The 14,057-nt window shown below is 50.5% G+C and overlaps 1 protein-coding gene across 3 annotated transcripts in view; it reads right to left on the bottom strand.

Moving 5' to 3' along the window:
* Positions 1 to 10,656: 10,656 nt before the first annotated feature.
* LOC132388453 (NACHT, LRR and PYD domains-containing protein 12-like) overlaps positions 10,657 to 14,057 on the bottom strand; it is a 28,448-nt gene continuing 25,047 nt past the window's right edge. For all 3 annotated transcript variants that reach the window (XM_059960802.1, XM_059960800.1, XM_059960801.1), the window contains 2 exons: positions 11,118 to 11,285; positions 10,657 to 10,953 (listed from right to left, as the gene is read on the bottom strand). In XM_059960802.1, the coding sequence (XP_059816785.1) occupies positions 10,866 to 10,953; positions 11,118 to 11,285 (256 nt within the window). In that variant the 3' untranslated portion in view covers positions 10,657 to 10,865. The remainder of the gene's footprint in view (positions 10,954 to 11,117; positions 11,286 to 14,057) is intronic.

Genomic DNA, 14,057 nt, shown 5'->3' with positions numbered 1-14,057 from the left:
ATTCTGATACCCATGATGGCCAAAATCGGGATTCAGGTTATGACGACTTGTCGGGGACTTCTCTGCCTTCATTTTTTCAACAGGATTCAGGTAGTAAGTCTGATGAGAAAGACTTATTCCTGTCTAGGAAGGAGTTTATTGCAGAAGAGAACCAAGACCCTGAGAGTGAAGTTTTGAAAGAAACAGCTGTCTCAGATGGTGAGATTGAGAAAGTGCCAGTAGGATATTATCTCGAGGATGGAGTGTTAATGAGGAAGCGGTGGCCACCTGCTATACCAGCAAGTGAGGAATGGGCAATTGTTCATCAAGTTGTAGTTCCTAAAGTTTATAGGGCTGAAATTTTAACTTTGGCCCGCAGTATGCCCTTAGGTCGACATTTTGGAGTGAATAAAACTGTAAACAGGATTATGAAATACTTCTACATGCCTAATTTTGGGAAATACGTTGTGACCTTTTGCAGAACCTGTCACACTTGTCATGTCGGTGTCGGTTTGATAGAAGGCCCACCGTGGTCTATACCTGCATTCGGTGAACCCTTTTCTAAAGTTATCGTGGATTGAGTTTGCCCATTGCCAAAGGCTAAAGCTGGCCATCAATATTTGCTAACTATTATGTGTACTGCATCCCGATTCCCAGAGGCAATACCTCTCAGAAATATTAAAGTTAAAACTCTGGTGAAGGCTGTTACCAAGTTTTTTTACTTGATTTGGTTTGCCAAAAGAAATCCAGTCTGATCAAGGAAGTAATTTTACATCTGGATTATTCCAGCAGGTAGTTTATGAACTGGGAGCTAAACAAATTACATCATCCGCATTCCATCATGGGTTCTAGAAAGATTTCATTCTACCCTCAAAACAATGACTAAGACATAATGTGTTCCACACAGTTTCTCTCTCTCTTGCTCCGCGCCTTGTAAAGGCTTGAAAAAGACATAATCGGACGCACGCACATACACGCCAAAAAAAGACACTGTGTTGAAAATGTAAAAGACTGGGGTGAAGGAATACATTTGCTTTTGTTGGCAGTAAGAGAGTTGGTATCGGAATCACTGGGCTTTAGTCCATTTGAACGTATTTCGTCACAGAGTGAAGTGACCTTTGCCCTTGTTAAAGGAACAGTGGATTGATGGGGGCATACATGTTAACTTGTTAGACTATGTTTTGAAGTTCAAAAATAAACTACACCAGGCCTGTACTCTAGCGAGACAAAACTTAAAGATTTCTCAAAACAAAATGAAGTGTTGGTTTGATAAGCGGGCTTGCGTAATAAAATACCAGGTGGGGTATAAGGTTCTTGCCTATTTCCAATGTTGACGAATCCACCTCAGGCGAAATTAAACAGACTGTATGAAGTAGTCTCTCAAATTAATGACGTGAATTATGTTATTAAAACACCCGACCGACGTAAACTAACACAGGTGTTACACGTAAATATGATAAAGCCTTTTTTTTGACAGGCAGGCACCGTCTGTGAGTGTTGTTGTCAAATCACATGAATCTGGCAACACTGAGAATGAAACAATTGACACGTCTGAGAATTTTCAGAAGCCAAACGTGGTCCCAGTTAGGCTAATGAACTGGGTTGTTCTAGAAAACATTGATAACAAGTTGGCTCATCTGCAGCCAAAGCAAGACCAACAGCTGAAGGAATTAATTCTGAAGTTTAAATATTTTTTTCCCGATGTTCCCAAGCAAACCACGGTCTCAGTACATGACGCAGATATTGGTCAAGCCAAACCGATTAAACAACACCCATATCACATGAACATAGTAAAGTGTAAATTGGCTGAGCAATCGTTGCAGGTGGGGAAACAGATTCGGTAGGTCTCAAAGGCAAGGACTTCGGACACAGTCTTGGTAGTAAAGTACTTTATTTACAGAAGGCAGGCGTGGGAAAATGGCATCTGAAGCAACATGCACACAATTCACAACAGTCGTGGGGAAAGTCGGATCTGCAATAAAACACACACGGGCAATTACTAATGAACGTGGGAAAGTCGCCTGGGGACAAAGTACACGCGCACCCACAACCAAAGCAAAATTCAATACGATACTCTCCACCCCTTGTCTCTGTGCAGGCTCGGCTCTATGATATTAGGGATAGTAATCAATGCTCTCCATAGTCTTCAATACACAGCTCACCAACAATTCCTCCAGCTCCGTTCCACGGTTCTCAGCCTGGGGTGAAGCAGGGTGATCCCTCGGAGTTGGCAAAGGGAAAGGTTCCAGCACACCTGACACCCTTTATAGTGCAGCAGGACTAGAGGGTCCCGCCCTGGTAATTCACAGTGGGGGCAATGGCTCGGTGCCAGCAAGGTTAAGCCGATTACAAAGGCTAATTAAAGGGACCAATAGTGAGGCGTGCATTGATGGGCGAGGAGGGGTCAAACCTTGCTTGGCAGGTGGCGTACCTTCCGACCAGGTAGTGGGCAGTTCCGTCACGTGACAGTCACGACTCCTCCAATACAGTCCACCCCTCGGATCCACGCCAAAATCTGTGAGACCGACATCCCACAGCCTGGAGATGAGAGAGAGGGAGGGTGAAGGACACAGAGAGACAGGAGACAGTGCAAATTCCCAGTGTTCATCAGTAACACAATTACTGATCACATTGATGTTCAGTGTCAGACACCCAGTGACTGTAAACACAATCTCCCACAGTCTGGTACTTACTCCAGTTTCTGTATTTTACACTCCGGGTTCCTCAGAGCCGCAGACACCAGTTTCACTCCTGAATCTCTCAATTCATTACATGTAACAGAGTGAGAAGTAAAGTAATATATCTTAATGGAAGTCTTACACTTAACTATTTCTGAAGAAAGGCAGACGTGCTCTGAATAGTTTGAACAGCACAGCACAATATACACACAGAATTATAACAAGATTGAGTGCAATCGATCAGTGAGTGACAGTTGCCCACCACCCAAACGGCCACCAGTTTCCCCATGAGGTGTCGTGTTGGAGGAGCTGGTCCCTCGAGATTTTAGCCACCGAGTCCCGAATGTGAGCAGCCCAGTGGGTGATGTTGCTCCACTCGTCAGGGGTAAACGTGCAGTACCCCTTACCAATGACTGCAGAGGTCCATCAGCCGCCAGTAGGTGATCCGGGGCCAGTCGATTCTGCAGGGCGACTATCCTGTCGGCCGCCAGCTCTGCCGCCGTTCGGGCGAGGGCATCTTCGGTGTGTTGCAGTGCCACTGCCGTTCCGTCAGTCGGCGTCTCGAGCACACTGGTTATCTGGATCACCTCACGGGGCAATCGGGCCGTGTCCTATCTGGGAGAGGCTGTCAACCAGAACCTCTCCTCCTCCGTGATGGCTCTCTTGTCCCAGTGCCACTGCCGTTCCGTCAGCCGGCGTCTCCAGCACACTGGTCATCCGGATCACGTCACGGGACAATCGGGCCGTGCCCAATCTGGGAGAGGCTGTCAACCAGAACCTCTCCTCCTCCGTGATGGCCCTCTTGTCCCTGTAGCTGCTGTGTGCCGGGGGCTCACCCAGATCACCCCGCCCCTCAGGGCATACACGTTGATGAAATGCAGAGGTTCACCATCCAGGCGCACAGCCAGGTGGAGCAGGCGGCCGGGCACGACATCCTGAGCTTTTACCATTTCCGTCCGGAAGGTCAAGGCCAACAGGATCACCACCCCGCTAGAGTTGGAGCTAAGGTGGCTCATGTAGACCCCGCCCCGCCACTCTAGAAGGCAAGAAGACTCATCCCCTGGGGTGGTATGGATTCCCTACAGGTCATTCACCGCATATCTCCCATGCCTGAGGACTGCGAGATTGTTTTATCTGCGGAGAGAACCCCTGCTACCATTAAACTTTAGACCAGCTACAGTGAGCGTCATGTCGGGAGTACACTAGGCCTCAGCAACAGTACCCTTCCCGGTGAGAGCGGAGGGGCCCTCAACCACACTATCCAGAAAAAAAAGCAAGAATGCTGTTTGCTTTCCGGCCCGAGTGGTGCCAACGCCACCCTGTGACCCACCGTCTCCCGAAGGAGCGAGGCTGCTTCCCACTCTGATGTCCAGGAAGGTCATCCAGGAAGGATTTCAGCTGTCGTCTGTCTTTCCCTGACACAGCATTCCTCTTCCTCTTCCCCTTCCGTCCGAGGATGACTCGCAGGGACTTCACCAGCCTCGGCATGTTAGGCCAGCGAAGCGAGGCGAGCTTAGGCCGATGCTTGGCACCCACAGAGGAGTGAATGAACTCTCTCATCTCCTTCACAGTTATCAATGGGGATTTCTCTGAACGGGTGAGGATGTCCATTCTCTCGCTAAGAAAAGAATCTCCCTCCAACCCCTCACTGCAGACAGATCCCCCATCTTCCTCCTCATGTGTTCTAATAGGTGGCTGCACTCGTGACCCACACTGCGCAGCGGGTACCTCACTCAAACCTTTCCGCTCCACCGGCGCATCAGTCTTATCCACAGTTCCGACGATGGAGGGATAATCCCCAGAGACTCCCTGCAGGCCATTAGTTGATGGGGTCGGCATGCAGGGCATATCACCCTCCCCAGAAGACAGGTATGAAGGGGACCCCAGCATCTCTGGTCCAAGGGATTCACTGGCAGCCTGATGCTGACAGTGAGAGAGCTTGGTCTCCTCTCCGCTCATACTGTTTAATACACTTGCCTCCAGGGAGGCGCTTACTGCTAAGTTTTGGGTGGAGGGCTCCAGGTCTGTTTTAGTTGTGCAAACTGGCCCAGCACTAGCTTCCTGCACAACCACACCACCTACCACAGGACTGGTGGCTACATTTGGGAATTCAGGGTTAGACACAACTTCTACCCAGATTCCTACCCCTTTCTGGGACTCCCCCGCATCTACATTCCCTGCCCTCTTGGGGAAACATTCCCTTCTCATCTTAAAGCCGGAGGAGCACAGCGATGGTGCTCTCTGCTTCCATCACCCCCTCCAACTGCGCACTTACCCGAGCATCCCGCTCCACTTCAGGGCAAAATGATGTGAGCTCTGCCCTCTCGGGGCCGACCTCTTAGAGTGTTTGGACTTCTTATTCGCCTTCTTGCTCCGCACAGGCTCCTCCACGTCACTTGCCTCACCTCCCTGCTCGTAGCCTCAGGAACACTCGCCTGAACCACAGGACTAGGAGCAGAGACCGGAACAGACGTAGGAATAGGAACAGGGTTAGAGACAGGGTCAGGGTCAGGGGCAGGGACTGGAACAGACATAGGAATAGGGACAAGGGTAGAGACAGGGTCAGGGGCAGGAGCAGAGACCGGAAGAGACGTAGGAATAGGGACAGGGTTAGAGACAGGGTCAGGGGTAGGAGCAGAGACTGGAACAGACGTAGGAACAGGGACGGGGTAGAGACAGGGTCAGGGGTAGGAGCACAGACTGGAACAGACGTAGGAACAGGGACAGGGGTAGAGACAGGGTCAGGGGTAGGAGCAGAGACTGGAAGAGACGTAAGAATAGGGACAGGGTTAGAGACAGCGTCAGGGACAGGAGCAGAGACCGGAAGAGACGTAGGAATAGGGAAAGGGTTAGAGACAGGGTCAGCGGCAGGAGCAGAGACCGGATGAGACGTAGGAATAGGGACAGGGGTAGAGACAGGGTCAGGGGAGGAGCAGAGACTGGAAGAGACGTAGGAATAGGGACAGGGTTAGAGACAGGGTCAGGGGTAGGAGCAGAGACCGGAAGAGACGTAGGAATAGGGACAAGGTTAGAGACAGGGTCAGGGGTAGGAGCAGAGGCTGGAAGAGACGTAGGAATAGGGACAGGGGTAGAGACAGGGTCAGGGGTAGGAGCAGAGACGGGAACAGACGGAGGAACAGGGACAGGGCTAGAAACAGGGTCAGGGGTAGGAGCAGAGACTGGAACAGACGTAGGAATAGGAACAGGGGTAGAGACAGGGTCAGGGGTAGGAGCACAGACTGGAACAGATGTAGGAACAGGGACAGGGGTAGAGTCAGGGTCAGGGGCAGGAGCAGAGACCGGAAGAGACGTAGGAATAGGGACAGGGGTAGAGACAGGGTCAGGGGTAGGAGCAGAGACCGGAAGAGACGTAGGAATAGGGACAGGGTTAGAGACAGGGTCCGGAGCAGGAGCAGGGGCCGGATCGGGGCCGAGGTACCTGGGGCACTAGCCCCCGAAGTGGACTCCCTGGGTTTTCGGGTGCGAGGACAGTCCCTCCGAAAGTGCCCCACCTCCCCGCACGCATGGCACCGTGGGCGCTCAGAACTCCAATACCCCTGATTATCTACCCCCTTGTGCCGGACAGTAAACCGGCCCTCAACTTCCTCCTCCCTTTCCAGCTGCATGAATACTTGTCGCCGGAAATAGATTACGGTACGGAGGGTGCGCCTCCTGAATTTGAACTTCCAGGCCGTGAGAGGTCGAGACGTCTCAAACGATGTTTCGGCTCCGACAGCGAAAGTGAGCCACGACGATAAAGATGGAAGGAGGTTGCCCCTATGTCAGTGGGTGGAAAATAGCGTTTGTCTCCGGTTTTTCGAGCGACCTGGTATCCTGGCGAGTTGCCAGCGGCCACAGCAGGGAGCTACGCAGTTCGCAGCCGTCAACGAACCCCGTCCAAACTGGCAGAAAAACTCCAAACGAAGCTTCCACAGTAAACCAGCCGCTCACTTCGATGTTCAAGAGACGTTTCAAATCATCTCCAAGTAACTCACGGCCTTAATACAGCAGATTTCCTCGATTTCTCACAGCGCATTCAGAAGAGCTCCACGCTATGTGTGATCCTGGGTGTGTGTGTTGGGAGCAGTTAAGGGAGATTCACTCTGTGTCTGACCCCGGGAGTGTGTGATGGGACGGTGTGGAGGGAGATTTACTCTGTCTGACCCCGGGAGTGCGTGATGGGACGGTGCCGAGGGAGATTCACTCTGTGTCTGACCACGGGAGTGTGTGATGGGACGGTGTGGAGGGAGATTCACTCTGTGTCTGACACCGGGAGTGTGTGATGGGACGATGTGGTGGTAGCTACACTCAGTGTATCAGCACGGGGGTGTGTGATGTGATGGTTTCGAGGGAGCTTCGCTCTGTGTTTGACACCAGGGGTGTGTGGTGTGACGGAGTGTAGAGAGTTTCACTCTGTATCTGAACCTGGGAATTTATGATGGGACGGTGTCTAGCTAGATTCACTCTGTGTCTGACCCCGGGTGTGTGCGATGGGATGATGTGAAGGTAGCTTCACCAGTGTCTGAGCCCCAGCAGTGTCTGATGGACGGAGTGGAGGGAACTTCACTCTGGGTCTGTCCTGGGAATTGTGTGATTGCACGGTTTGGAGGGAGATTCAATTTGTGTCTGACCCAGGGAGCATGTGATGGGACAGTGTCTAAGGAGATTCACTCTGTCTCTGACTGCGGCAGTGTGTGATGGGTGGAGAGGAGGGAACTTCTCCTTGAGTCTGACCCCGGGTCTGTGCGATGGAATGTTGTGGAGGTAGCTTCACCTGTGTCTGACCCCAGGAGTTTGTAATGGTACGATACAGACGGAGATTCACTCTGTGTTTCACCACAGGAAAGTGTGTTGTGACTGTGTGGAGGGAGATTCTCTCTGTGTCTGAGCCTCAGGAGTGTGTAATTGTACGAATCAGAGAAAGATTCACTCTGTGTCTGAACAAGGAAAGTGTGTTGTGACTGTGTGGAGGGAGATTCTCTCTGTGTCTGACGCCTAGTGTGTGTAATGGGACGATGCGGAGGGAGGTTCTGTCTGTGTCTGAACTCGGGAGTGTGTGATGTGAGGAGTGGAGGGAACTTGTCTCTGAGTCTGACCACGGGTGTGTGTGTGTGATGGGCGATGCAGAGGGAGATTCACTCTCTGTCTGACCCCTTGACGGTGTGATGGGACAGTGCGGAGGGAGCTTCAGTCTGTGTCTGACCCCGGGAGAGTGTGATGTGACGGAGTGTGGAGATCTTCACTCTGTATCTGACCCCCGGAATTTAAGATTGGTCGGTGTGGAGGGAGGTTCACTTTGAGTGTGACCCCTGGAGTGTGTGAGGGGACCGCTTGGACGGAGCTTCACTCTGGGTCTGTCCAGTGGAATTGTGTAATTGGACGGTTTGGAGGGAGATTCCCTCTGTGTCTGACCAAAGGAGTGTGTGATGGGACGGTGACTTCAGAGTTTCACTCTGTGTCGCACCCTCGAGAGTGTGTGATGGGACAGTGTGGAGGGAGACTCAATCTGTGTGTGACACCGGGAGTGTCTAATGGGAGAAGTGGAGCCACTTCTCTCTGCGTCTATCCCCCGGTGTGTGCGATGGGATGATGTGGAGGTAGCTTCACTCTGTGTCTGAGCCCCAGGAGTGTGTAATTGTACGAATCAGAGTAAGATTCACACTGTGTCTTAACACAGGAGAATGTGTTGTGACTGTGTGGAGGGAGATTCCCTCTGTGTCTGAGCCCCAGGAGTGTGTAATTGTACGAATCAGAGAAAGATTCACTCTGTGTCTTAACACAGGAGAATGTGTTGTGACTGTGTGGAGGGAGATTCTCTCTGTGTCTGTCGCCTCGTGTGTGTAATGGGACGATGCGGAGGGAACTTCTCTCTGAGTCTAACCCCGGGACTGTGTGATGGGACAATGTGGACTTAGCTTTCCACTGTGTCGGACCCTGAGGGAGTGTGATTGGTCAGAGTGGAGGGAGATTCCCTCTGTGGCTGACCCCTGGAGTGTGTGATGGGACGGTGTGGAGGGAGCTTCACTCTGTGTCTGACCCCGGGAATGTGTGAAATGACGGTTAGGAGGGAGATTAAATATGTGTCTGACTCCGGGAGTGTATGGTGGGATGGAGGGGAGAGAGATTCACTCTGAGTCTGACCCCGGGTGTGTGTAACGGGACGATGTGGAGGTAGCTTCATTCTGTCTCTGACCCCGGGAGTGTGTGATGGGACCGTGAGGAGTGAGATTGACGGTGTGTGATGGGACGGTGTGGAGGGAGCTTCACTCTGTGTCTGACCCTGGGAATGTGTGAAATGACGGTTAGGAGGGAGATTAAATATGTGTCTGACTCCGGGATTGTGTGGTGGGACGGAGGGGATGGAGATTCACTCTGTGTTTGTCCCCGGAATTGTGTGGAGTGAACTTCTCTCTGAGTCTGATCCCGGGTGTGTGTGATGGGACGATGCAGAGGGAGATTCACTCTATGTCTGACCCCTGGATTGTGTTATGTGACGGTGCGGAGGGAGATTCACTCTGTGTCTAACACCGGGAATGTGTAATGGGACAGTATGGAGGAAGATTCAATTTGTGTGTTACACCAGAGTTGTGTGATGTGAATAGTGGAGGGAACTTCTCTCTGAGACTGACCCCGAGTGTGTGTAATGGGACTGTATGGAGGTAGCTTGATATTGTCTCTGACCCGGGAGTGTGCGATAGGACGGTGAAGAGGGATATTCAATCTGTGTCTGACCCTGAGGGAGTGTAATTGGTCAGTATGGAGGGAGATTCACTCGGTGTCTGACTCCCAGGAGTATGTGATGGGACAGGCCATCTGGACCCCTCTAGTCCGTGCCGAACGCTTTCTCTCACTAAGTTCCACCGACCTGCACTCAACCCATAACCCTCCATTCCTTTCCTGCCCATATACCTATGCATTTTTTTTAATGACAAAATCAAATCTGCCTCTACCACTTGTACAGGAAGCTCGTTCCACACAGCTACGACTCTTTGAGTAAAGAAGTTCCCCCTCGTGTTGCCCCGAATCTTTTGCCCCAAACTCTCAACTCATATCCTCTTGTTTGAATCTCCAATGGAAAAAGCCTATCCACGTCAACTCGATCTAATCCCCTCATAATTTTAAATACCTCTATGAAGTCCCCGCTCAACTTTCTACACTCCAAAGAATAAAGACATAACTTGTTCAACCTTTCTCTGTAACTTAGGTGCTGAAACCCAGGTAACATTCTAATAAATCTCCTCTGTACTCTCTATTTTGTTGACATCTTTCCTATAATTCGGTGACCAGAACTGTACACAATACTCCAAATTTAGGCTTACCAATGCCTTGTACAATTTTAATATTATATCCCAACTCCTATACTCAATGCTCTGATTTATAAAGGCCAGCACACCAAAAGCTTTCTTCACCACCCTATGTACACGAGATTCCACCTTCAGGGAACTGTGCACCATTATTCCTAGATCACTCTGTTCTACTGCATTCCCCCATGCCCAACCATTTACCATGAATTATTTCAGTTCATCGGCTGCAGGTTGCAGCAGTAACCCCAGGTCACTGTTTCTCCTCCAATGAGACTAAAGTCCGACACCAAGACAGGAAGTTACAGCGGTTTATTGATATCATCGTGACAAATGTAAATTGATTCACTCACAGTCAGACACAGTTAACTGATCGGCGACAACAAGTGACAGGATGAATAATCATTCCCGTTTCTCACCGTCGCTCTGCATCGGCGAACCGATGATTGTAAAATCACACTTCAGGGCCGTGTCCGGGATCGCTGCAGATCCAGTGTCACTGCTGAGGTATTTGTCAATGTAACACTATTATATCCGCCAGACTGCTGAATGTACCGTCCTCAGCAAAGGGAGCAGAAGGATTCTCTCCCGGGATAATCCCACCCCGGGACACCGGTGTCCCAGAATAAACCCCGGACCCACGTTGTCTTCATGTCTGTGTAATTCCCAGGTGTCTCACGTGGGGAGACTCGACCACGCACATCCGGCGACGAAGCTGCGTCGCCGGACAACAGGCGGAAATACGTCACTGCGGGACCATTCTGATGTTACCGAGCACGAGGCAGGAGCCGGTTCCCTTCAAACCGTTGGGAATTAAACTAGGCGCGTGGTCATTAAAGGTAAGGGCGGGTGTTAAAGGGGAGGGCGGGGAATCGGCAAAATGTCCCCATCCGGCGGGCGGGGATGTTCACACCATCACTGTCAGTCCGGATCTGGCTCCCTGGAGAGCTCTCAGTTCCTTCTCCCCGGTCTCACTGAACTGATTCCCCCACAGCCTGAAACAGATCGGAGAATAAAGGTGAAATAAACAGATTACACAACAGTCACAGTAACAGGGGACCGGGGTGAATGTTTCAACAACACTCACAGACAAATATCACCAGAAAACCCGCGGATCCGCTGATATTTTATCACATTGAACATTATTACAAACACTCACAGGATCCACTGCAGACTCGGGAGGGTCAGTATGAGGCGGTGGAGAGCGGGGACAGATCCGTCAGTCAGCGAGTTGTAACCAAGGCTCAGCTCCGTCAGTGATGGGTTTGTACTGAGAGCGGAGACGAGATCCTCGGCACCAGAATCTGTGAGACCGACATCCTCCAGCCTGGAGATGAGAGAGAGTGAGGGTGAAGGACACAGAGAGACAGGAGACGGTACAAATCCCCAGGGTTTATCAGTAACACAATTACTGATTTTTTTCTTCAACACGACTGGGCAGGTCGGCCAGTGAGAACAGCGAGAAGAGTTTAAAAGGAAGACAGATTTACAGAGCGAGCGTCAGAGGAGCGGGAGACAGAGTAGGAAGGCTTTGGCTCAACGGGGCTTCGGCGATAAAGGGTCGAGGCGAGGTAGGTTATCTGTTTACAGTACAGACAGAGAGTATGTGTGTGAGGCTGGTTTTCTGTGCTCGGTGTCAGATGTGGAAGATCCTGGAGACTCCCAGCCTCCCGGACGGCAACATCTGCACCCGGTGTGTCGAGCTGCAGATCCTCAGGGACCGAGTTAGGGAACTGGAGATGCAGCTCGATGACCTTCTCTGGTCAGGGAGAGTGAGGAGGTGATAGAGAGGAGTTACAGGCAGGTGGTCACACCGGGGCCACAGAAGACTGAAGAAGTGGGTCACAGTGAGGAGAGGAAAGGACAAGAAGCAGGTACTAGAGAGTATCCCTGTGGCTCTACCCCTTGACAATAAGTTCTCCTGTTCGAGTACTGCTGGAGGGGGGACGGTCTACGGGGGGGGGCGGAGCGGTGGGTGTGGGGGAGAAGAGACAGTGGTCGTGCTTCTGGCACAAGAGTCCGGCCCTGTGGCTCAGAAGTGTAGGGAAAGGAAGAGAGAGGAGGTAGTGATAGGGGAATCTATAGATAATGGTTCAGACAGGCGATTCTGTGGACGCTGGAAAGAAACTCGGATGGTAGTTTGCCTCCCAGGTGCCAGGGTTCGGGATGTTTCAGATGGTATCCAGGTTATCTTGTAGTGGGAGGGAGAACAGCCAAAGATCGTGGTACCTATCGGTACCAGTGACATAGGTAGGAAAAGGGAAGAGGTCCTGAAAAAAAGACTATAGGGAGTTAGGAATGAAGTTGAGAACAAGACTGCAAAGGTAGTAATCTCGGGATTACTGCCTGTGCCACGCGACAGTGAGAATTGGAATAGAATGAGTTGGTGGATAAATGCGTATCTGAGGGATTAGAGCAGGGGACAGGGATTCAGATTTCTGGATCATGGGGTTGCACTTGAATCCCAGGGGGATTGATATCCTGGCAGAGTGGTTTGTCAATGCTATTGGGCAGAGTTTAAAAGAGGATTTCTAGGGCTTGGAAACCAAACCAAAGTAATGGAGGAAAGGGAGGTTGGCTCACAAAGGGAGAAAGTTTGGAGACAGTGCGAAAGAGAGGTTAGGCCGGTGATAGAGAAGGGACGCACTCAGTCCGATGGTTTAAGATGTGTCTATTTTAATGCGAGGAATGTTGTGAACAAAGCGGGTGAGCTTAGAGCGCGTGGATCTGTACTTAGAGATATAATGTGGTGGCCATTACAGAGACTTTGATGGTGCAGGCACAGGAATGTCTATTTCGAGTGCCAGGCTTTAGCTGTTTCAGAAAGGACAGGGAGGGAGGCAAAAGAGGTGGGGGCTTGGCACTGTAGATCAGATATAGTGCCACGGCTGAAGCAAAGGAGGAAGTCATGGAGGGTTTGTCTATCGAGTCTGTGTGGGTGAAAGTTAGGTACAGGAAGGGGACAATAACTCTACTGGGTGTTTTGTATAGACCACCCAACAGTAACAGGGATATCGAGGAGCAGATAGGGAGACAGATTCTGGAAAGGTGTAATAATAACAGGGTTGTTGAGGTGGGAGATTTTATTTTCCCAACTATTGATTGACATCTCTTTAGAGTTAGGGGTTTAGATGGGGTGGAGTTTGTTAGGTGTGGTCAGGAAGGTTTCGACGCAATATGTAGATAAGCCTACAAGAGGGGAGGCTGTACTTGATCCGGTATTGGGAAATGAACCTGGTCAGGTGTCAGGTCTCTGAGAGGGAGAGCATTTTGGACATGGTGATCACAATTCTATCTCTTTTACCATAGCACTAGAGACGGATAGGAATAGACAAGTTAGGGAAACCTTTAATTGGAGTAAGGGGAACTACGAGCCTATCAGGCTGGAACTTGTAAGTATAAATTGGAAACAGATGCTCTCAGGGAAACATACCGATGAAATGTAGAAAATGTTCAGGGGATATTTGCGTGGGGCTCTGAGTAGGTACTTTCCAATGAGACATGGAAAGGATGGTAGGGTACAAGATCCGTGGTGTACAAAAGCCCTTGTAAATCTAGTCCAGGAGAAATGAAGAGCTTACGAAAGGTTCAAAAAACTAGGTAATGATATGAATCTGGAAGATTATAAGGCTGGCAGGAAGGAACTTAAGAATGAAATCAGGAGAGCTAGAAGGGGCCATGAGAAGGCCTTGGCGAACAGGATTAAGGAAAACCCCAAGGCATTCTACAAGTATGTGAAGAGCAAGAGGGTATGACGTGAAAGAATAGGACCTATCAAATGTGACAGTGGGGAAGTGCGTATGGACCCGGAGGAAATAGTGGATCCAGCAAATAGTCGATCATTTGCTTCAGTATTCACAACGGAAAAGGATCTTGGCGTTTGTAGAACTGACTTGCAGTGGACTGAAAAGCTTGTGAATGTAGATATCAAGAAAGTGGATGTGCTGGAGCCTTTAGAAAGCATCAAGTTGGATAAGTCACCGGGACATAATGGGAGGTACACCAGGCTACTGTGGGAAGCAAGTGAGGAGATTGCTGAGCCTCTGGTTATGAGTTTTGCATCATCAATGTGGACGGGAGAGGTTGCGGAGGATCGGAG

The sequence above is a fragment of the Hypanus sabinus genome, unplaced genomic scaffold (assembly GCF_030144855.1).
Source record: "Hypanus sabinus isolate sHypSab1 unplaced genomic scaffold, sHypSab1.hap1 scaffold_326, whole genome shotgun sequence".
Taxonomy (NCBI): domain Eukaryota; kingdom Metazoa; phylum Chordata; class Chondrichthyes; order Myliobatiformes; family Dasyatidae; genus Hypanus; species Hypanus sabinus.
This window is presented reverse-complemented; position numbering and strand designations above follow the sequence as displayed.